This window comes from Glossina fuscipes, unplaced genomic scaffold (assembly GCF_014805625.2).
Source record: "Glossina fuscipes isolate IAEA_lab_2018 unplaced genomic scaffold, Yale_Gfus_2 111, whole genome shotgun sequence".
NCBI classification, from domain to species: domain Eukaryota; kingdom Metazoa; phylum Arthropoda; class Insecta; order Diptera; family Glossinidae; genus Glossina; species Glossina fuscipes.
The window spans coordinates 1,044,229-1,069,389 of NW_023998454.1; the positions used below are offsets into that span (position 1 = coordinate 1,044,229).

General features: G+C 35.1%; 1 protein-coding gene across 1 annotated transcript; it reads left to right on the forward strand.

Annotated features, from left to right (window-relative positions):
• The first annotated feature begins 22,374 nt into the window (after window positions 1-22,374).
• LOC119639026 (mitochondrial import receptor subunit TOM40B-like) lies at window positions 22,375-23,531 on the forward strand. Its single transcript, XM_038036199.1, has 4 exons — window positions 22,375-22,656; window positions 22,728-23,053; window positions 23,116-23,340; window positions 23,405-23,531. Exons 1-4 carry the CDS (start codon window positions 22,375-22,377, stop codon window positions 23,529-23,531), a joined length of 960 nt encoding a protein of 319 aa, XP_037892127.1.
• The last annotated feature ends 1,630 nt before the right edge of the window (window positions 23,532-25,161 follow it).

A 25,161-nucleotide genomic window follows, 5' to 3' on the forward strand; every position in this document is an offset into this window, starting at 1 on the left:
GAAGGCTTACGATAGAACCGGCAGAGCCAAATAAACGGAAGATTTTGATAAGGTAAAAGGACAGAGGCCGAAGTCATTACCATGGCGCGCACTCGATATGACCATAATCGTACTGAATGCATTAAACAATATTCTTTACGTCCGCTTCAATAAATAATTTCAAAACAAAACCATCAAAGTACAGGGGGAACACGAAGTCGTCTATATTTAAAAGTTGAAAAGTTTTCAAAAAGATCTCGATGTATAATATCCGACTGCTTGTATTTGGCGAAAGCTTCAAAAAGATTGCCGATCAATTCTAATGGATTTATAGAGGTTGGCCTTACTTTGGGGAAACTGAGCTGAGTTACAGAGAAAACAACATCTCAAGGGGTGAGTAACTAACAGCTCGAACAATTTAAGCAGAACGCTGAAGATCGCTATCCCTCTGCAGTCACTAATGTCGCCATTTGTTTATTTTTACAAAGCGAAATGATGAAACTAGGCTTCCAGGTAGAAGAAATATGCCTCGTCTTCAGATGTCCATTGAACGCAGAGGCTCATCCGTCAGAGCAAAGATAAATACAATGCTTGAGAGAGGATAATGTTTTAAATATTTCCTCCTCAGTGAATATTGAAAACGGAAATGCATTGAACGAATCGATCGCATGCCGGTAATTTACATGCAATGGACTAGTGTAAAAGCATTATTCTGGAAGAAGGTTGGTAATCTGCTAAACATTTGAATATTCGGAAGTACTTCGCAGGGAGAAAGCATTTCAATTTCGTTTAAAGTTAACAAACATAAAATATCCTTGGGTTAGCTAGCAGTTGTTCTCTGTTACAATGTAAATACCTTCCACAACATATATTCTTCACGCTTCAATTTGTTATAAAGTGCACTCTTCTTTTTTCGCCCCCTAATGACAGATGGTATAGGCACAAATGAAAAAGTAGGAGAAGTTTATTTGCTTTTTGATCGCAATGATTTTTTTTAAAAAAGTAACTCAATACCATACAAATTTGCTGAGAATCGTCTTTAAACATTGTAGGATAGCCATGATTTTAAAAGAAGATGAATTATGGAATGATGCGTGGACGTTACAAGCTTTTAAGTTTACATTTGAAAAGTTATATGGAATTAAATAAAAAAAATAACTACCAGGTCAGTGTCAATATTTGAACCGTTATTGCGTTGGCGGGCACGATGGTTTTTATGGACATTCAACGATCAGAATTACTGCAACATGTGTTTATATCATGTAAGAGTTGTTTTAGATACAAGCCTATAATAGGTGAGTTTGCTAATTTCACTCGTGGAGAGAGAATCAACGTTTAAAAGAAAAAAAAAACGGAAACGGAAACCAAGTTCATGGAGAAAATGGCTGGATTGTTATTTAACCTGCGAGTGGTGACTAACTAGATAGAACAAATATTTAATCGGGAATATAGAAAAAAAGGACCATTACTTTTGAAAATTACTGTTAAATATAATAATAAAATATAAATTAATATAAAAAGGGGAAGATAGATTATTAAATTGTAAAAAACAATGCGACAAAGTTACGCATAATTTGTTAGTTTTTGTGAAAAATGTATTTATAATGCTAAGGTAAGAAATTGATGAAAACTGTTAAAAACGCGCTTGTAATTCGGAAATTGACTTTCGTTTGTCCTAATTGTTAGTTGGACACTGTGCAAAAGTACCGTGGACGCCACGGTAAGAGATGTATATATGTAAAAATTAAAATATTGACTGAATAAAAACACAAGGCACTAAGAGGAAATTTGGTTTTTATATGAAATGCATAGAATACAATATGAAATATATATACGAAATAGAAGAATCTTGTCCATATTTTATAATATATATGTTTTGAGAAATGTAACATTTATATCCATGAATGTATGAATGCAAAAAAAAATTATTTATGTTCTATGTTGTTGTTTACTTAAAAAAAATGAAACATAAAAAGAAACATAAACAAATTTTTAGAAATGGAAAATTAGTGAGAAAACATCTTAAATTCTCTCACCGTGCGTTAATGTATGCGATGTTGAGACAGATGAAAAAGACAACCTTAAGACAACCATGAAAATCCACCTTTACGAATTGGATGGGGCTTTTAAAGCAAAAAGTATGCAAAAAATTGTACGGGAAGTCGTTCACGAGGCATTGCAAAGGAAACTACATGATATAGACGGTGCCGGGCATTGGGTTCCTGATACAGCCGATACTCAAGGTAACTGTTAAGGAACGGCTGTCAATACCACATTATAAATGTGTAGTTCAGGTAATAATTGGCCAACAAACGGGAGGTTTTTGGGATATTGAATCTGACTCGCATACATCGATTAAGCATACTAATCCTAGTTTATTTTGTGTTTGTACCGGCGTGCCCTATAGGTACAAAGGATCCTAGACTTTATTTCCTTGCTTTGAATGCATTTAATAATAATAATTTTAAAAATTTAAAAAATTTAAAAAATTTTATAATTTAATAAATAATCACCTTCCAGTCCCACCAAATGTATAGCAAAACCTTCCTGGCCGTTTGAGGTGCTTCACCGCTCTTTAACCATGATCGTTTTCGCACAGGGTTATCGTATGTGATCCATTTCTCATCTCCAATCACCATCCGTTTAAGAAATGGGTCTATCTCATTCCGTTTGGCCAAGGCTTCGCAGATGGAATTTCGATCCATCATGTTTTTTTCTGTTAATTGGTGTGGCACCCAAACATCGAGCTTCTTTTTGAATCCAGCTTTGTGTAAATGGTTTAAAACTGTTTTATGGTCGATGTTACGACTGCTAACATGCCGGTCAACTTCGATCATTTCTCCGATTTTATCGACATTTTCGACGACCGGCCTACCTGTACGAGTTGCATCTTTAACATCAAAAATTCCTGAACGGAATCTACGAAACCAAAATTGCACATAATTGGCTGTTACAGTATCGGAACCATAAACACCATTCACAATTTTAGCCGCCTGGCTTGCATTTTCGCCTTTGTCAAAGAAAAACTGTAAAATGTACCGAATTTTCTCTTCACTTCCATTTTTAACACGCTGTAACTCACAACTGAATGCACCAAACAAAAAACAGCATAAGAATTTTTTTTTACTGCGAAATGTCACCTTTCCAACGAGCATAAATCTGAAATTGTTTGATCGATACTTTACGAGAAATCTATCAGTGCAGCCATCTACCGAAAAAATAATGGATTTCTTTTTCCCCAAACTAATTTATATATGTACATGTACATGTTTACGTCGGAGCAAGGAAAAATATAAAATGTACTGTACTAATAGTATTTTGTTTTGTTCAGGAGAGGAAATTAGCTTAGGGATTTTCCATAGACATCATGGGCCGAACGAGACCATTAGGTAGGGTAGGATAGAGAACAGTCTCGGGCTGAAAATATGCCCGTTAGATAATATAGATTTCATCCTGGTGTAAGGGTTAAGTACCTGCTATTCCTTTAACGTTTGGCGGGCGTCCAAGAGACAAGATTTGGAAACCCCCCATATCTCCCGGACTAGCTAGCTGATCTAAGGCACGTACAACTATCTTTGCAGTCTCCGATCTTCACAATGCGGCGCTAAACAGTGGTCTCATATATATTAAAGTCCTGTTTTCGATCTTTCGATTTGTTGAACAGACATGAAGGATTCACAGATATCGCCTGTTACAGCACATAATGCCGCCGCTGGATTAAACGAGAAGCGGATTATTTGGGGTTAGTCTTAGAAACCATTTTAGCAGTCTCAGCATAGCCGTTCTTAGGAGAACTTAAGCTGCATTTTTGGGCGAAGCCGGAAGGAGGAGCTTTGTGATGTGGTTGATCAGAACCAACCTTAGACGACGCGGGCGTATTGGGCAAAACGGCCTTCTTAACAGATTCGCGTTAAAATTACGAGATTTACATCTTGAATTTTCCACGATATAGGAAACTATCTTCCAGATTTGAATTTTCAGGAGCAGCTCTAACCGACAAACACACTATAGTGGCACGCGATCCAACATTAAATGTCCTACACTACTTCGTTTAATGCAGTTATTTATATTCCGACTTTTTAAAATAAAAAAATATTTTCGGTTTGTATTTTGAATGGGTGAAAACAAAATAGATAGAAGGACAGACAGCGTATATCGAGTCATATAATGATTTCGAATCGATTGGTTTAATGAAAGGTGGGTCTAGAGATGCCACATTTCATCAACCGCAAATGCCGATCCCATACATTTCGGAAATTTAAAATTTGTAATCATAGACTTATATGGCGCGAATTTTTCACTCAATAATTAATTTTAGCTGCTCTAAGAACTAGCTTCTACTATATCTATTAGTGTGTTGGCCGAGTTAGAAACCAAGAGAGAAGACGTTGACCTGTAACTTTTTAGGAAGAATTCACTTGACACAGGTTTCGTCTCTTAAATGTCAGAGACTTTCCAGAATTGATTTACATACCGATTGAAACAATTCAACTAATGCTGGAGAACGATTTACATTTGTCTCGTTTTTTTTAATTTCGAAAAGAAATCAATTATGCTATAGGTATAGAAAAAACTCTATACAGATAAGTGTTCGCATTTTTAAAATAAAAATTCAACATTTTTGCATCCCGAGCTTCGACAATAAGGAACCGTGTTGAAGATACCATTTCTCCAAGGTAAATAGTATAATAATACAAATAAATAAATAATTAGGTACTTTTTAAATAAATACTATAAAATAAGTGTTTTTTCCTGAAAAGTCAGCAAAGAAATATATACCAAGATGTACCGTTTGCGCCTCATACCGTAATATAATTATAGTGTTTAACTGTGACAGCAGTCAACAATATGGGCTGACTATATCAAAATGCATTTACAATTCACTCGTTTTTTTTCGATTGGGCTAACGATGACGAATATAAAAATGGCTACAAACATCGATAAACGAACATACACATTGTACAGTGTGCAAGATAGTACAGATAAATTGAAAGTGATCATTATTTTACTTAACCGAAACCTTCAAAATCACGTTCCTTTGGTGGTAAGGACCCAATGACGGACGGAATCTCATGTCAATTGTCTAAATTGTAAATGTAGACTGAACTTTTTCTAGAACAGAATGATTGCGCACTGACCCCGTCAACCAACGGCTGTCTGAGACGTTTTATACTTGAAGTATTTTTCGAAGGCCATGTTTCGTTTAGATATCATGAGTTTCTCTAGAGATTCAGTTAATACATATATGTTACTTGTTTCTTCATTTCTACTAAATTCATCTTCAACGTCCTGACTACATAGAATAGTCTTACAAAAGCTACACATAAACTAACGAAAATAATTACTTTTTCAGTTTACTCCCTGCTTTAATCAAGTGCATATAGGAAACACGATCGTGTCAGTGAATGCATGCAATAAAGAATCTTATTATTCCTCTTCTTGTTTATATCTCCTTTGAAGAGAGTGTTAAACTCATCTATCTAATGTGTTTAGGTTAAAAGTTTAAATGAATATCTTAACGTCGGGCACTTCAAGACTTCAAAACTATCTTCTTAAGAGTTTTCTTAAAGATTGGCTAAACATATTTTCAATGTATGCTTATTTTAAAAGATGAGCTGGTGATGGGTTGGTTAGTTACTTGTTTGCTTGCTTAACTTTATAATGTACGTACTTGTGTGTATGAATGAGGAAAATGTTACAACAAACCAGCACAACTCCTGTGTTCATTCAAGCTTTGATCAGTTGGTCCGTTACGTTACTTGTTGCCCCAACACGTAAATTGTATTAATGTTAATGTAAAACTATTTAATTCGATTAAGTCAAGCGTACTTTCCACATAAGCCATCTCTTCGCACACCTACAGACGTAAGTTTATTGTTATTGCTCTTCTTGTTCTAGTTGTTGTTTTATGTGAAATTTAATGAAAATTTATGTAATTTTCTTTAATTTAAATGAATTTATGTTTGTAAAGTTCATATTATGACCTCAATTACTGTAAAACATTTTAATTGTTTCTATTTTATATATATATATATATATATATATTTATATATGCGTTTATATAGTTTTTCTTTTCGTTCGTTCGACTCGATGTGAGTTGTTTTATATAAAACACACAGCCAACGGCAATTGCGGGTTTCCGCTTCCGGCTAACTTCTTTGTTTTTTTCTTTTCTATTCCCCTCAACTCTTTTTGATTCTCCAGTGCAGTTTAAAAATGTTTTCATTTCTTTTTCTTATTTTAGCTATTTTTGTTTTTCTTAAGTGGATTTTAAGCCAACTTCCTGTGTTGATTACTGTAGAAGCAACTGGAAAAAACATAAGCTTTTTAAGTTGTTTTTTTTTTTTTTTTTTTTTTTTTTTTTTTATATATGTTTCCCTATATTTGAATTAAGTTTTTAAGGTATTTCGGTTATTAATTTTAATGGAAATTTTAATAACTTTTATGCTAAATATAAATAAAATCGTAGTTTTTTTCTAATTGGGAAACGTAAAATTTATTGTTATTCGACTTTTATATCATTTAATTATTCTATTTCTTATAATAAATTAATTTCTTCTTCTTGTTCTCTTCATCGAAGGAAATGCATATTATTTTTGTCAAATATTATGTAGAATATAGTTGACAGTTTGAATTGTCCCTTTGCGTATCATGTGTGTTTTCAGGAATGGATGGCATCGGGTTGACAAAAACCTGTGATTTGTCAAATTTTTAACGCTTTCGAAGAAATGTATTTTAAAAACAAATTTGCTCACCGATAGGAACGATAACGATAGCATAGACGTTGAACTAACTCGACCCCCTAGAATTCAAGGACAGAGAAGTCTTTTCTCTCGCGTCAAAACGCATATCCACTTTTCAGTTTCTAATGTTGCTTTGCTATTTGCCTCTGGCAATGGACAGGACACGAAGTAAAATGAACTACGAAGCTTTTTTTTTTTAATTAACTTAACATTTTCAAATTAGCTTCCTTTGCGGACTAAGTCCAGTTCCCGTCTAAGCTTTTAAGCTACAATTCTCATAACACGCATCAAGCTATTATTATTTCGTTTTTAAAAATTTCTTTTTAAGCTTATGTTGTACTCTTCATATCCAATATCTGTAATTTCCTAATAATGTATTGTAGGACACATTTTTGCTGTGCGGCCTCTGTGAGGAAAACTATTTCAAAAGTTTTTTTCCCCTTACTTTTCCCTATTTTTGAATGCTAAACTTTGTTGACAAGCCTTTAAATAAAACCACACACACAAACTCATACAAATACGGCACACAATGCGGCGGTTATAATGAAATCTGCTTTGTGCGTACAAAAGTGTGATTATGGCCTTACTTTCCGTTGTGTGTGTTTGTGCGTATGTGCGTTTATACGTGCATGTTTATGAATGCTGTTTAAGTTTCGAAACTTTGTGTCTTTGCCTTATTTTCGGTATAGAATGTGTGTTCACGTGTGTTTGTGCGAATTATTTGATATTTTGCCGCGAAATGGAAATGTAAACTTTACACGGCAACATATTTTGCAGCTTAAATGGCGTATGGCGGCAATATGATGGCAAAAAGGCTTAAGCCTCATGTCCAAAAATAGACTTTCAACATAATTTTACATAAATTTGTCACAAACACTCTGCATATTTAGATATTTTGTGTTGTGTCAAATACTTGTTGTTGTTATTGTTATTATTGTGTCAGTACTTCTTCTGTGTTTACGTTCACAGCAGTTTACTGTAATATTTACATGAAACTTTAATATGCAACAATGCCGCTGTCGGTTATTTATATATGTATTTACGTAGGCAAGTACATATTTTTGCTAAAATACTTAAGTTTACTTATAAACACATATACACATAGGTATATGTACATGCCTATGGTTTAAAGTAAATGTCTGCGTTGAGGTTGCACGTATTTAGTATTCCCGGCCATATTAAAGTGAAAGATGCTCATGGCTTGTTTAGCATACAAGCATGTTGCTTTCGTTGGTAAAGAGCAATGCGTGCAAACATTTTCATAGTTGAGCAAATTGAGAGTTGTTTATAGATTTTACAATCAGTTTTATGGAAGGATTGGAATCTAATTAAAAGAGAAAGTTTGGCGGAAATATTACATAAAAATATTGTATATATTGGATTCTGCTCAAACAACTCGACATTCAATTTTCTTGCTTTTTAATAATATTTCACATTTTGGTATCCTAAATCATTAGTGTGTGCATTTATGTGGCACTTCCTCTCCACACCCCGTCATTAAATGGTTTATGTCATATGCCATCTAATGGGTCAACCGGCCACTGTTCCATTAACTACAAGTGTTTAGTCAAAGAAATTCCAAAAAAGTGCCTTTGGTGGTTATAATACAGCATCAGAAGAATCAGCAGCGCTTGTTCTATTCATGAGATTACACAGTGTGGCATGCAATGAAGAGCTGGAATATTCAAGTCGATAGGCTCTAGGATGTGTGTAATGCTGTTGCGATATGCTTACATGTCGATAAGTAATGAGATAAAAAAAGGCCGCCGCTTTCTTTAGTAAAGATCTAATTAGACTGCCTTTCCTCTCTTATAATAAGTATTAAATTCTTTCATAACACGATTTTTATTATTTCGTTTCAAAGCTTGTTTGACCGCTGGAGGCTACCTTGTGATTGGTAGCGGTCGTTCGATGTTTCCGTCAATGATATGAAGGACAATTACTTGACTTGCACAAGATTTTCTCATTTTGGTGAGAACTTCTTCACGTCCCAAAGAATTTTATTTTATGACTACTCGTTACGTCTTACCCGGCACATAGTTCAAGCTGAAGGATGGTTTATCGCATTATCAGCCTTCTTGCTTAACATTATTTTCGTTATTTGCATCATGAAAGATATTTTTCGATGCGAATTTTTTATAAAAAATATAAAATGACTTACATGAACGTTAAGTTGCAACATTTAATAATTGTATGTCAAGCATTTCAAACATCTAAACAGACTGCGAGAAATTTCAAGACATAATGTTAACAAGTAAGAAAATTATATTCGGTCCGGACTGAATCTTTCTTGTGTTGTCCTAAATATGACAAAAAATGTGAAAGAAAAAGATTGCCATGCTTTATAACATGAAGTGGGCGCGGTTGATTTAAAGGTTGAAGTCACTTCCAAATTCTTCAACAAATTTGTAGGCGATGTCTTCATTTTCGCTAACGGTGGAATGTTTACCACAGACACTGCACACAATTGGGCAGACCGACAGATGGATGGACGGACATGTTTAGGTACCTTACAAATTTTACGCTGGTCAAAAATATGCATACTTTGTTTTTGTATATTTATTTGTTGCAGTTAATAAGTAATGATCAAAAAATCAATTTTTTATTTCTTTTCAAAAACAGAGGTGTTTCCACTTTACATAGCACTGTAGACGTATCTTTCGACCGATTTGGCCCATTTTCAATAACAATCTGCGTGCATGAAGTTCCAATGTTTTTGCCAAATTTGAAGATAGACAGACAAAATTTGATTTAATCTATGCCTTGTGGAGTCTGTGATGCTTCCTTCTGGGCTTTGCAAACGTTTTGACAAAATGAATAGACTGGTAGGTATAAGAAAGCAAAAAAAAGAAAGCAAAAATGTGGGCCATGGCACGCTACAATGTTCTAACTTGTTATCAACTGGTTCATGTTTTGTCTATATTATAAAATTCATCGACTGTTTTAAAAGTTTAAAAATTCATTGTCATGAATTTTGAACATTTTCCCATTCAAACATTAAACAACAATATTTGGTTATATATTTTTAAAAACATTTACAAGATTCTTGGAGTGGCAAGAACTAAAGGAGAATGCAGATTCATTTCATTTAGGAAATAGTTTATAAAAATTTTAAGATTTTGTTTTGTTGAAAATTCTTTAAACTAAACTAAGTAAACTTTCTTAACTTAAATGTTTTATGGTTTTTACGTTAACTTGCGTGTGTTGTAGTTGTAACCGTTATTATCGCTGCTGTTAATACTTCTCTCTGTGCTGATAAAGTTTTTATTCATTTTTTCTTCTCTTACTTTTTCGTGTGCAGTAGCGTTTAACCTGAGAAACGTGACCATTTAGTAAAATCTTCTACAAAGTTGTTTACAGGTGTTAGATACAAACTAAGCAAAGGCGATGAATATGAAAAAAGCACGGAGTGAAAAGACAGAAAAGGAACGCAAAGCTAAAGTTTGCTTAAATCTGAAGTAACGTCTGGTGAACCTAGAATAAGCAGGGCAGTGGGAAGAAGAGGTAAGCCTAACTGCATAGCATACAAAGTTAATTTGTTTGAAAATTATGGCTCATAAAACAAAAACTGCTTAAAAAACTTTTTTCTCTTTTTCTTCAAAATTAAGGGTAAGCAGATGCAGATAAACGCGTTAACTAAGGAAGTAAGCGAAATGGTTAATTTTTGTGTTTAACTTAGGATAATATTCAATAATTATTGATTCTCATGTAAAGATAATTTTCAGATTTTTCTTCTTTTGCCTCCCCTCTAATAATTGTTGTAACTATCGTTATCAATTAATGGGATACAAAAACTTTTCTACAATATTGTACTTTTTTTGTGCAACTTTTCAGAAAGTTTTGTTTCTCGTTACCAAGATGCACAAACTTAAATTTTGCGGATAATTTTACACAGTTTTTGTTTTCATTTGCTTATTATTTACTTTTGTAAAATTTTTAAATATTTTAAGGAAACTTCTGCTCTTCTTTTTCTCCGTTCTCTTCATTCGTTTTTTTTTTTTTTTTAATAAAAGCAGAAACTTATTGAATTTGTTCAAATAATTTGAAAAAAACTTCGAACAAATAAGAAAAAACCGCATTTGTTAAGACTGCATCTAAAAAAAAACAGGGAAATAAAAGTTGCTCAAATATCTACCAATTAATTAAAAGTATTTTTATGTAGCAAAAGCGACGTGCAATGCAAGCAATAATAGTTGGACAAGACCGACCAATAAGCGATCATCATTGTTCGTAATAAAATTCTCCATTTGTCTTCATGATAAACTATGAAAAATTATACTTTTCATCCATGTAAAACGACCTCATGTATGGATAATATTGTATGGGATGGGTCCTCCTTAAACCGACGTTGTCGAAATTTAATATATTTACTTTCCATTTCCCTCATAACATATTGAAAATAAGAACCTTTTGCTATATGAAGTTTTCTCTTTCCTAAGAATTTCTATAGCAGAAGGAGCTCATCGATTTCCGGCAAGAAGCTTATAAATTTGCAAATTTTTTTCACATAGCGTCTTCTCCAAACAAGGTTCTTTGTCTTACTTCCATCCAGGATTACAATGGTGAAGATTGGTGCCAGTACATCTGAAGTTAACGTGCTTGAAATAAAGTTTAAATAAAAAAGTGAAGAAGTTATAGTCGCGCAAGGAAGCGATTAAATAAAAAGATACATTCTGTTTTATAGGGAATGCTCGTAAAACTGATTCGATTCAATTAATTTTCAACATTATTCTCTCTATACAATATATATCGACAGATTTTAGACTGATAGACGGAAATATGCGTAAATAGAGTCAACATATTTAATTTAATTTTATATATTTATTTTTTCATTTATTCTACTTATATGTGAAACTCAACTAAAACAAATTGTCGAGTTCAATTGACTCTTGTAGTAAATCTTATATTAATTAATATTAAAACTTAATATAAGTATAATAAAACAAATAAGAAGGAAAAAAAGCAAAAAAAGCATGTACACAACTGGCATAGAGCCACACCCACAACCGGTACAGGACCAAATTGCAAATGGCCATCGCAAACATGCATAAGCCTGCCAACCGATAATAATTAACAATAATTCATTTTCGAATCGTAACGACTTTTTATGGTTAAAAGCTAGTTTAAGTACGACATAGGTAAATCGCGCTTGTTGAGCAATATTGCTTTAATAGACTTTAAAGAGTCCGTTAATGAGAATATATGATAGACATCATTTAGGTTCTTGCAAACAACTCTGAGCGGGTTAAACAGTTCAAAGTTATATTTGCATTGACTAAGCTTTATCAACATAAAGTACCTAGAGAAGCGGTTAGGGACATTAAAGCAAATCTCACGAAGTAATGCGGGCGAATCAATTGCACCATTTATTAATTTGATTAGGAAGGAAACCCCAAGAACAAATCTACGTTTCTCGAGTGACGGTAAGGATAACAGAAGCAACCTATTTTCATAGGGTGGAAGAGGGGAAATCGGGTCCCAACCCAAATTCCTAAGTGCAAACAGCAAGAATTGCTTTTGTATAGATTCAATTGAACCAACGTAGCATCTATATGAAGGAGACCACACAACAGAGGCATACTCAAGAATAGGTCTAACCAAACACGTGTAAAGCCTTTTAGTAATATAAGGATCATCAAGCTCTTTGGACCACCTCTTTATAAAACCAAGAGCGGACCTAGCTTTGCTTAACGAGGACTCAATATGCAAATTGAAACGTAACCTATAATCGAATAGAACGCCTAAATCAATGAACGAATCGACGTCTTCCAACCTGTGCGAATCAATGAAGTATTGGGTACTAAACGACTTCCTTCTTAAGAAAGAAAGCTTCTTACATTTATTTAGATTTAGCTTCAGAAGATTGAGGGAGCACCATGCAACCAAATTGTTCAAATCACTTTGAAGATGATGTGATTGCGATTCTACGGAAAAAGAAGTAAACAGTTTCACATCATCAGCATACATTAAAATCTTACTGAATTTAATCACGGAGGGCAAATCATTGATGTAAAGATTAAATAAAATAGGTCCCAAGTGGCTACCTTGAGGTACGCCAGACATCACGGGAAATTCATCCGAGGTAATGAGGTTAAACAAAACCCCGAATGATCTACCATACAGATAAGAGCTTAACCATTCAACTAAGAAGAGAGGAAAGCCAGAGGTCTGGATTTTAAATCTAAGAAGTCTATGATTAACCATATCAAACGCCCTGCTAAAGTCAGTGTAAATGACATCAGTGCGAGAACCACTTGAAAAAGCCTTGAAAACATGAGAAGTAAACTCCAACAGATTGGTCACCGTAGATCTTCCCTTTCGAAAACCATGCTGGAAAGGAGAAATATACAATTTCATGGAAAAGGCTATATGCTGAGCCACAATTCGCTCGAACAGTTTAGGTAAGACACTCAACTTGGCGATGCCTCTGTAGTTCTCTACAAGTTGCCTACTACCACTTTTGTGAATAGGAATAAGGAAAGAAGTCTTCCAACACAAAGGGAAAACACCTAAATTCAAAGACTTATTAAAAATCTTTGAGATAACATCACAAAGCTCGCCAGCACAAGATATAAGTACACATGAGGGGATGCCATCGGGTCCAGGCGAACAATTATATTTCAGAGAGTTCAATCCTTCAAAAACGTCATTTTCCGATATAACAAAGTTAGGAATTGAAACCGAATTAGAAATCGAATATGGATAATTTTCCGATAAATCAAAATTGGCAGTTGAAAAGTTCTGTCGGAAGTATTCCGCAAAGAGATTTGAGGATTCAAAATCATCCGAGGACTCGGAGCCATTAAAAGACACAAACGACGGGTTTATGGAGATTTTTCTTTTGGAATTAACGAACTTAAAAAAGTATTTAGGGTTAGCAAACAAGGAGGATTTAACAAACTGAAGGTATCTGCAGTAGTATTGGCGGTTGAGGGAATTAAATTTATGCCTTGCAACAGAGTAAGCGAAATAGTCGAAAGAAGAACCACTTTTCGAAAATTTTTTGAACAACTTGTTTTTCCTATTCTTGTAGTATTTAATTGTCTTATTAAACCACGGGGGATCCTTACTTCGAGGACGGGACTGCTTGATCGGAACGGATGCAGAAATAGCTTGATTTAATACATTGTAGAACGACGACAGTAAGCTATCAATGCTTCCCTCTGAGAAATCGAGCACAAAATGAGAAAGATGAGATTTTAGTATGGAAACATTGATTTTATGGAAATCATAACGTTGATATGAAAAATTTGAATTTGGAACGTTATAGAGGTTCAACGAACCAACATACTTGTAATGAAAGGAAACACCCCATGCTGGATGATATGGATCCTCAGGTAAACTAAACGGAAGACAACGATTAACGCAAACCTCAGGAAAATTTGCAAAGCAGAGATCAAGAAATCTCCCAGTACAATTAGGGGTACCATTGTATTGAACTAAATTATTATCAAATAATTCATTGAAGAACACAACGGCTTTATCAGATGTTGAGGAAGGAATCAAACAGCCAGAACTATCACTATAAAACCAATTGACTTGAGGCAAGTTGAAGTCACCCAACGCAAGGACTATATCGGTAGATTTAGATTGCTTGGCCACTTCACAAATGAGGGCGGCCTGTTTCTTATATACAGAGATATCCGAATTTGGGGGAATATAGGAGCAGGTCACATATAAGTGTTTGTTAGGAAATTTCACTCGAATGGCGATAAATTCAACATCGGGAGTAGTTGGAAATTCAAACGAATAGGTGGGGAGTGCCGTAGAAATAGCAATTAAAACACCACCACCATTGCGATACAAACGATCGTTTCTGAAAACTTGAAACGAATTATGGAAAAGTTCCGACGAATGTAGAACTGGCTTCAGCCATGTTTCAGTGAAGACCAGACAGGAAAACTCCGTACTCACTGAATTTAGGAAGGTAGAACGAATTTTTGAGTTTAGGCCCCTAACATTTTGATAAATGAGAGAAAATGAGGCTGAAGAAGTATTTAGTTTTTTGAAGGGGAAAGAGCTAATGCATTCGCATTACGGGGTCGGTCCCGAGGGATAAATTCCTTAATTAATGATCCAACCGGCCACAAAGTTTTATTTAAAATCAAATCCATATTTTCGGTCGGAACTAGAATTTTAAAAGATGAGATAGCTCTAGCTTGAGAAGGACCCAGTTTGAAAATACTAACTCGCTTTAAATTGACAGAAGGGGCTTTCGCAGCCAGATAACCCCTTATGTTTTCAACAGATGTATCTGGTGCCAGTCTTGACACAAATATGGCCTTTCTGGGAGGAACTGCCTTCAAGCATATGTCATCAGTACTGGGAGCAGCAGGGTTAACGGATGGGGAGTTATGAGTTGGGGAAAATATAGAGGGGGTAACCACACTTGCACGAGCAGCTTGCTCAGTTTGGCGACCAGCATTTACACCCGAACAGCGAGGAGGAGAGAACGATTTACTATTACCCTTATTAGTTTTGGGCAATGACGCCTGAGAAGATTGAGTGACATCTATGGGAGGAGATACCCTTGCCACTTCAGCATAGCTCAAGCCAGAAGGACTTCTCGGACTATTTGTAACATCTATGTTACCAACCGACTCAGCCGTAGCAGAAACTCTAACATTATTTGTAGCCTTTAGGGAATCGCTAACTTGCACCAACGAAACGGACTTAGGAGGTGACGAACCACACGCTACGCTACGCGTTGAGACTATGTTAGCTGGAGAGGAAGATGACTGCGCAATATACCGACATTCATCAAACCTAGTCTTGATTAATTCAAACTTCTCCCACAAAGAGCCGAGATTTTTGCTCAAATCTGAGAAACAATTTCTCGTCTCCGTGAAGAGCTTGTAGAAATCAATAACCCGCTTTCTACAGTCAGGACATGACCATCGTAAACCTTTAGACGGGTCAAGGACTGCATCAGCAGCACGGCCGGTAATACCAGCACACTTTGCATGTCCAAAACGATCACACAACCAGCAAGAAATGAATCGTTCAGATTCAGGGCCAGTTTTCGCACGACATGGAGTAAATAAACAATCCATGTCCATTGAAAACAAAAAAAGTAGCTTAAGAAAGAAAAAAAAAAAACGAAAAAGAAAAACAAAAAAAAAAAAAAATAATAATAATTTTTCCACGGCACAAATTTTCAGGAAAATTAAAGCAAATTTCTCACTTCCCTGCCCACTGTAAATATAGAGCGAAAACTAACGGAAACTGTAAACACAGATTAAAAGGCAAAAAGAGAGACTTTTACCAAGAGCTCAATTGTTGCTTGCAATAAACCAAAATGATTTTTTCACATAAATGGTTAATAAATTCATATACAATACATTCACACTTTATTCTTTAAGAGAATTTTTAAATTTAAACACGAATAAAGCAAAAAGTTAAGAAATACAACTAAAAAAATTGATATATTTGTTGACAGAATAAAAACGCGACTACAAGACACGCGCAGAGTTGCCAAACTCCATTGTATGAATTGAATCTGATTTGAACGATATGATAAAAGATGAATTTATCTTAAGCTTTTTACTTGTCGCGCAGAACAAACATTCAGTGCGAATTGACGGCTAGTCATTTGGGGACATCTAGAAAAACGTCTGCATGCAGGCATTGTCAGAAGAATAGAATCTCTGCACGGGCTGGCAAAAAGTCATCGACTGAAACTAATCTACATCGTAAGCAGCAAACTTCGATGAATACAACGAGAAGTTGGGCAGTTGGGTTTCGCACTATTAGGCAGAGCGTTCCCACATTGAAGTATCTGGTCACCATTCTTGATTACCGGTCACGATTAAGTAGCGTTTACTAAGCTATATTATGCACCTTTCGGTGGTATAATTTATAATGTTACTTAAATCTTAAAAATTGTACGTTGACATTGGGAAGTCGCACCATTATCTAATTCGTCATTTTACTTTCGCTTGGAAATCCTCTAAAAGTGGATTGCCAACGCAACAGAATCTAGTCCGTATACAATCTAGGATATAAATTATTATTTTTCTAATAACTCTTTATTGATTTCTTTATCTCAAATTGTAAGATAAATACAATTTTATCCGATTTTCCTTTCCTACTGCGATAAAATTAACTATAGTATGGCATTACACATAACCAATTGTTTTTAAAATTTCAAGATTTTTTTCACAAAAGCTAATTTTTCAAAACTTTTACGAATAATTCTGATGTAAATAAAATTAATACAAAGTATCTTTCCACGTACTGGTCAAATATACTTGAGGGTAAAAAAATCCCACACCCCCACATTTCACTTTGAAAGTAAATGTTTATTAAATTAAATATAGGTTACAAATATAATTTAAATTAAAAACAAGTACTCACTGTTAGCTTTTGCTTAGCATAATGCTTAGCTTCGATCTTCAAAATCATTACACATAAACATATAATAACCCGATATAAATAATCAAAATCACTCGTTAAAGTTTCCGCGATTTGGAGCAGGCGATAAAAAAAAACAATTATTAATAAAAGTTGGTAAATAGCCTGAATAACAACTTCCATTCGCTTTTTCATCGAATAAATAGGTTTGGTTATAAAATCCGGGGGTATTCTGTTCCATTTTTCCTTGATTGGAGTTCGAAGGCCTCGAGGACTCGTTGGCGTCGTACTTCTGGTTCGTTCTACTCGTTCTTTCAACTCGTTCCATAAGGGCAGTGGGATTGAGATTTCGGCTTCGACCAGGCCACGCCATGCATGAAAAAGTCCCTCGGTCGGTATTAAGCTCTGTGATGAACACAAGTTCGGTTTTCGCTTCCAGTGACATGGCTTCCCAAAACATATATGAATCATATACTATATGAGACACTTCCGGAGATGCAGTATAGCACGTAAAGCTCGATGGGTTTTGGGGTAAACCCTTCTCAATCCGTCGTCATCTTGGAGACACATTCCGCACTCGTCAGAGAACTGTACTACCTTTCGTTGATCCGTAGGCCAATTCATATATCCTCGAGCGAACTAAAGCGTACATATCGGCGGGTTGGAGTCTGTTTCTGGTACGTTGATGTTCTGTGCGCTCCTTCCGCTAGTCTTCTTCCACTGCTCTAACTCGTTGAAGCTGCTGCCCGAGCTGAACTGCATTGAACTGCAACCGGCGATTTCGTAGTCATGTCAAGTAAATCGTACTTGCGTCCAGTAAATAGTTGTTTTCGGCCACTGCCCCCTCGGTGAGTACAGCCACCACTACCGTGCCACTTGTCTTTTGTTCTGCTGAGCTTCAATTAGCGCAATCACTTTAAACGCAGTTTTCTTGTTCTGAATAATCTCGCACTCGATAAAAAACCTTTCAGAGTGCGAGTTCATATGCAAATGGTATAATTTCTATGAATTCTTAACGTTTTATACCTAGCCAAAATCCCAGAAACAGCGCACCCTGAAACGAGAGATTTGGGTGTTTCATTACTTCTGTAAGGATTTAGGAGGTCACAGTGCGTACTTAACCCTGACAGTATGTACTTTAGTTTAATTTAAGTTATGTTTGCAACCTAAATTTAATTAAAATAATATTTATGTTGGAAATAAAAAGGTAGAGGGTGCGCGTTTTTTGCTTCTGAGTGTAGTTCCTTTAGTCAATCTCCTTGAGATTTGGTTAAGCTTTCTTAAAGGTTTTACTTGAGCAAACATTTATTAGAAACATGTATTATACGATATAAGGAAGCTGGATATAGGCGTGTGTATATACCAGCTTAGTTACATCATTCCCGTAAAGTATCTGCTTATCAATAACTGATCACTGAAGTTTTAATGATAGAAAAAGAAGAAAAATAGTTTTTAAAAAGACTTAAAGACCAAGTAAATGTACACATGAAATTGAAGCCCAGATGGTAGGATTTCACGACAAGTGTAAAGAATTTATAAAGAAAGACAACAAAACATAATGTGTAATCGTAGGAAAAATTGTTACAATACGGAGTATATAAAACGTATTAAAAATCCTATAAAAGAAAGCGTTTATCTTCCGTTACAACTACTTGTGCATTTGTTAACCCAAACTTTGCGTCCTTTCTTCTACAATAAAATAGTAGTATTTTTTGTCTATTTCCTAGGCGGAAGAAGGTAATTTTTCCACTCTCCATTTATTTTCTTTTTATGTCCTTTTTTTTTGCTTTGAAAAACTCAAGCTCGTTACTTTGTCGATTTCATATATGTATGAGTAAGTAAGATATGATTACTTATTGAGCAGCTTAAGGGTTTTTCCTTTATTTGTTGTAAAAGCAAGTAAACCTTTCAATTCGTTTAACACATAGCCACTCATAAGAAAAAAGGAAAATTTTAAGGCATAAAGGCTCCTTTTAATACCCTACGAGCAACTCAATTTTAGAACAAAAACTTGAAATTCATTTTATTTACCTTAACGACCAGTTATTTTGCAAAATTTTATAACGATTTTTTTTATAAGAGACCTAATAAAAGTCTTACAACCTCTACATATTGCAATCTTAGTCTTATATTATGAAGCGATTGTGTGAAAACGACAGCCTGGTCTACATATGGTCTGTAAAAAAACTGTGCACGTTTTGTTTGTGTCAAGTTTTTATGGCTTTTTGATTTTTTCACTTATTGATCCGATGCTGTGTATGAAGTGCTTTGTAGCACTTGAACGGGAAACGTCAAGTGGGCTTCAACATTATCGTTGCCATTGTCGACGCCTTCAACACAAGTATAACAATAATAATAATAATAATAAATAACGGCAACAACAATAATAATTTCAGTTACAGTAGCACTAACCAAAATAACAACTTGGTCCAGAAGTGTTAAGAGCAAGAAGGACTTTCATTATAACACGTAATACAATACAATAATCCTTTTTTTTTATTTACTTCTTCTGTGAAGTACTTCAAAAAGAAGAAGAAAGCACGTTTCCACTCTTTTTTCATTTTATCAACATTTATAGCTGAGTGCTTGCACTCTTGGATAGTATATGTGTACATTATTTTGATTTGTTTAAAATAAACACAAATACAATCCCTACTGCAATTGGTAGGTGTTGCAGCCGTCTATTAAAAAAAAAAAGGAAAAAAAAATAAGGAAAAAATTTACAATCAATTTTGGTAGTTTTGGGGTTCTCCGGCAAGAGTAGAAGAAAAAATGCAGATCAACACGTTAAAAGAGAGCATGTGGATTAGTATCGTTTTCTTTAGAATCTTTAGTTGACTCTTTTTGCATAAGACATTTTGTTGTAGGTTCTTATGCCAAGAAGTACGTGCTTCGCGAACTAAACATCGCTACGAAACGCTTATTGAAATTATTTCCTAAATCTTTCAGAGTTAAAAAAAACAAGTAACAATATTAAATGCGGTTAAGCGTTATCCTAAAAAAACAAAAGAAGTAAAAGAACAAAGTTTTCATACTCTATAATAGGAAGTGGGCGCAGATGATCTTTTCTATTTTCCAAAAAAAATGTTTGTCGTAGAGGCATGTGGGTGTTGTAGGCGTGTCCTTTGAAAAGCTTAGGTCAATTGCAAATTCTTTTGCAAATTTGCAGGCGATATCCTCATTTTCGCTAGCGAAAAATTGTTTACCACAAATACTACAAAGCTACACAAGCAGACAGACGGACAGATGGAATAGGCGGACATGTTTAGGTGCATTCCAAATTTGAAACCGGCCGAGAATTTGTATAGTTTATAGGCCATTTGAAGCTTGTTTCTGCACGTTATAGATGTATTAACAAAACAATTAAATTTTGAAACACTATAGTTTTGGGTAGGCGTGTCCAATTTTTTCCATTTTTTTAACACAAAGTGTACAGTTTCGCCTATAGAATATGCTGTCAAATTTTTGCACATTTATTTGCTTTAGTTATGAGCAGAAAACCAATTTTTCATGCCTTTAGAAAAACAAAGGTGTTCTTAGTTTACGTGGTGCTGCGGGCGTGTCCTTTGACCGATTTGGCCTATTTTCAATACCAACATGCCAGCAGAAACTTCCGATGCTTGTGCCCAATTTGATGCCAATATCTGCATTTTGCGACCAGGAGAGTGCTAACAACACACACCACATAGACACACAGGCGGACAGACATGGCTAAATCAACTTAAAAATTCACACTAATCAAGAATCTATGTACTTTGTGGGCTCTTTGATGTTGCCGTCTCGGCGTTGCAAACGTTTTGTCAAAATAACTTATCTTTCGTTATGGGAAAAAAAAACTTTTCATAATTATATGGATATAACAAAATAATTTTGATCTAAATTACGCAGCGAACGAAGTTGCAGTCGCTTCGATTGAACGCACAGAAGCATTCACTGATCTGTCTGAGTAATTATAATACTAGCAATAATCTTAGCGTACAAAAACGCCATGAAAACCGTCTTAAGCGGAAGGACCAACTACGCAAACACGGTGCCTACGAACAGAATAGCCCAACTTGATTACTCTCAAAGAATAAAATGCGGGCGATCGAGAACCGCTTTCATGACAGAGATCACTTTCCCTTTATTGCAGCGTTGTGAATAAGCATTACGTTTTCTTTTTCTCTTTAGCACGAAGTGTCTAAGTTAGCGTCACAAATATTGCTCAGTAAACCGATTTTTCATCAGTTAGGCTAAAGGACAATCCTGTGTTGTACATGTCCTTAATGTAAAAGTTTGGCTAGGTCTAGTACCAATTTCTACCTCTCAGATAGATTAGCGGCTTTTTTGTCATACAGTTCAACCCCTATGTACTCGTCTGGATTTATTTACCATTTCGGGGAAAGTAAGCAAATGTTAGCCATTACAAAAATCAAACTAAGCCAAATTCCGAAATAGTGTCACGGTTTGAGAGAAAGTTTGTGGATGTTAAGAAAGATGCTATTGTCCTCGCTTTGTTAAGCCATTCCCTATGCAGATCATGTGACACATTTGTATTATTTTTAAAGTATCAGTTACTTATTTACTAGATTAATTTTTGTAGACTGTATTCTTGAAGCAGAAAGTGTTTTTATCCCAAACCCTTTTCAACTATCTCGAAAAACGGATAGAAAACTTTATTCTACCGCTGCACGCTTACGTGTTGCTAATTTGTGCAATTACGTAGGAAGTGTTGCCATATATGCATCAGTTCGGAGATCGGTCCTGCTTTCTGCAGTAATGTACGATATCCGATCAAATTTGAAAACAATTTTATTATTATTATTATTATTGTTTGTTTCGCCAGAGAATAAATTCTAGGAATAAAGTCTTGAAACACTACGGCGATCGGCTTTATTGAAAACTATACCGCTTTTGAGATATGAATCCACGACCATTCAGTTGTTGGCTCTGCGTATACTCGGCCATGCAGGAGCATAGCTTGAAAATAATTGTTCTCGTACTTGTGATTTCCAGCGGAGTCAATAAAATGGACATTCATAGAATGTATGGTGAATCATATGAAATACAACCTTAAGCAAACGGTTTAAAAAGCATTTGTTTCTACTTATTTAAAGAACATTTTTCTGCTTAATTTTGTTAATTACGGCAAAATAATAAGATTTTAAACTTTTACTGGCTGATGATATTTTAAATAAGAAACTATTCTAGTTTTTTTTTATAAAATTGTCATTTTGCTCATAATAAAAAAAACGAGAAAAAAAAATTTTATTGACGTAAAGAGATATTTAGGAATTTTTGTATATTTTTTAATATAAAAATGAAGTGCGATTGGTGCCCTCCGAAAGTTGATGCGGAATTTCCGCCCTGTTTTCAAATATATCCAGGTACTAACAAAGGCGCGAATCCGGGCAACATTCAGCATCTCCATTATCTCGCCAGTCGTTTAAAGCCTGAATTTTTTGATGGCCTTGTCTTGGACTATAAACATCGCTTGGCGCCTAATAAGATAATAACAGCGAATTGGATATTAAGCCACAATCAACCGGCTGGTTTTAGATTTGGTGGCATTTATGTGTCAAGAATACACGACAATATATTAGTAGGTTTTGCTGGTTTTAGAAAAAATCATCTTTTGAACTTTTGAAAACGTACGGTTGCAAACTTTTATAGCAAACTCCTAGAATACACGCGAACATCAATCCGAGCACTATGTCTACCAACGTGGGAATTGTTTACTTTCCGTTTCGTTGTCTACGCATTGAGGCCGACTTGCAAAGAGCTGCCGACGAGGCACCTCTACAAACGCAAAGCACTATTGAGTATCGCGGAGGCCTGTCCACATTAACTTTAGATTTATATGATGTAAGCGTCGAAAACGGCCGTTCGACTATATCATTCTTACGGTCGGTTTCGGAGCATCTGGCTTTGGGTGGCGAATGGTTATTGGAATGGACGGAGCCTACATCTATAATGACTGATACTGCTTTTGCGGCAAGGTAAAGGTGCTTGTTACTTGTTGTTGTAAATCAAGGTATTTAAATAATTTTGAATTTTTTAGGTATAAACTGCACGATTTTTCTGTGGCTACAACCATATCCCGTCAGGGTATTGATGTAAGCTTTTGGAGTCGAGTGCATCCGAAAATTCAAATGGCTACCATGTGGGCTTGGCAACGTAAGACGTCAAAGTCGGTAGGCACCATCTGTTACAAATGGGACTTCGAAGACGCATATGTCAAGGGAATGTTTGATTCAAATTTATCTGTGGGTTTTATGTATGCGCGGTAGGGCCGTTTAATCAGACTTACCTATATAAATATGAACTCATTTTGTTTATCTTTCATACAGTACCGTTTCACATTTACCGGTTAGCGTGGCCATGAGCTTGTTGATAAATTTGCATACAAATCGTTTTATATTTGGCTTGAAATTTTCGTTGGATCCCAGTGGCTTACAGAGAGATAAAATTTACTAACAAAATAAAAAAAGGAAAAGTTGCAAGCGATAACATTGTATAAGAAAACTGAAGAAAAGGTTTTTGCAAAGTCTTTGCCTTTTCTCATATAAATATATTTTCATATAAATATATTTTTGTAGGCAATCTATGTGTAGATATCTTTGGTTATAAATTAGAACAGATTTTTATATCCGAAATCGAAATTAACTTTTTCATTATATGTTGCCTCACACAAATGGTAACGCTAAGAAATAACGAGAACAGGAGGAGAAGTAAAGACCGCAAAACGATTTTATTGTTAGCCCATACGTACGCGCACTTTCTGAGGAGTGTTTGCTATTGATTTGTGAAAAAACCGAATAGTTTGTGAGCATTGAATGTGAATACACAAAGGAAAGAGGCAAACAACCTCAAAAACCCTCGAAACCGCACACAAAACAGATAACATATTTTGAGCATACATATACATATCGGGTGTGAGGAAAAGTTTCGTTAAGAAAATCTACAAAAACTTTTTATAATTTATTGTAAATCTTTATTCGAAATTAAAATTAAATTGAGCATGTTATCGTCGTTCGATATTTTGATGCCTTGCGTATCTGGGCGTGCCCACTTAGGGCAATCTTGCTCCTTCTTCGTAGGCTGTCTTATATCCTATATACTCCACTTTATACCTTACCATCAATTTCATTCTTTATAAGCATGTTCTGTCTGCAATGCACTATACAGTAAAAGCTCCCTATTCGCGCTTACTTTATCCGCGGTTTCACTATTTGCGGATGAAAAAAATACGACCCCATTTCCATATTCGCGATTTCTGAAGTTGAAACATATTTAAAAACCAGAATTTAGACTTTAAAGCAGTTCTAGTTTTGGACAATGCACCAAGTCATCCCCGCGAACTTGAAGTTATGCATCCAAATATAAAAGTGACATTTTTTCCTCCCAACACGGCGGCTTTGCTTCAACCTATGGTCAAAGGAATAATCCAGGCCTTTAAGCGCTATTACATTAGACGAACCTTCAAAATCATATTGGATAATATGGATTGTACTCCTGATATGAAGGTTATGAAATGCAGGAAGAAATTTGACATAGCAAAATGCATCCTAAACATAAAAGAATCATTATAAGAACTGAAGCCACACATATAGAAGGCATGCTGGGAAAAACTATGACCTGCTCTGACTGCGGAAAGTGACGAAGAATTTGTGCAAGTTCAAACTTTGACTGCAAACATAGCCGAAATCACGAATTGAATAGGATGAGATGGGTTCGAACAGATAGAATCAAGTGACATTCAGGAATTACTTGAATCGTAAGATGAAGGTTTGACTGAAACCGACTTGGAGGAAATGTTAAACTCGCAGCCCATTGAACAAGAGGCTTTAAGAAGCACTGGAAACGTGACATTTAATTTGAAAAATCTTAGTGACGGTTTAAGAATGGCAAATGGGCTTGGCGATTTCTCTACGAACATTGATCCGTCTATGGAACAAAGTCTTACTTTTAAGAGGCAAATTGCTAATGCGACTGCTGCGTATCAGTGTGAATTGAAGGAGCTTTTAAAAGCTGCCAAGGAAGAGAAACTTACAAAATTCTTTAAACCATTCCCTAAGCCTTAAGATAATTAATCAAAATGTTCAAA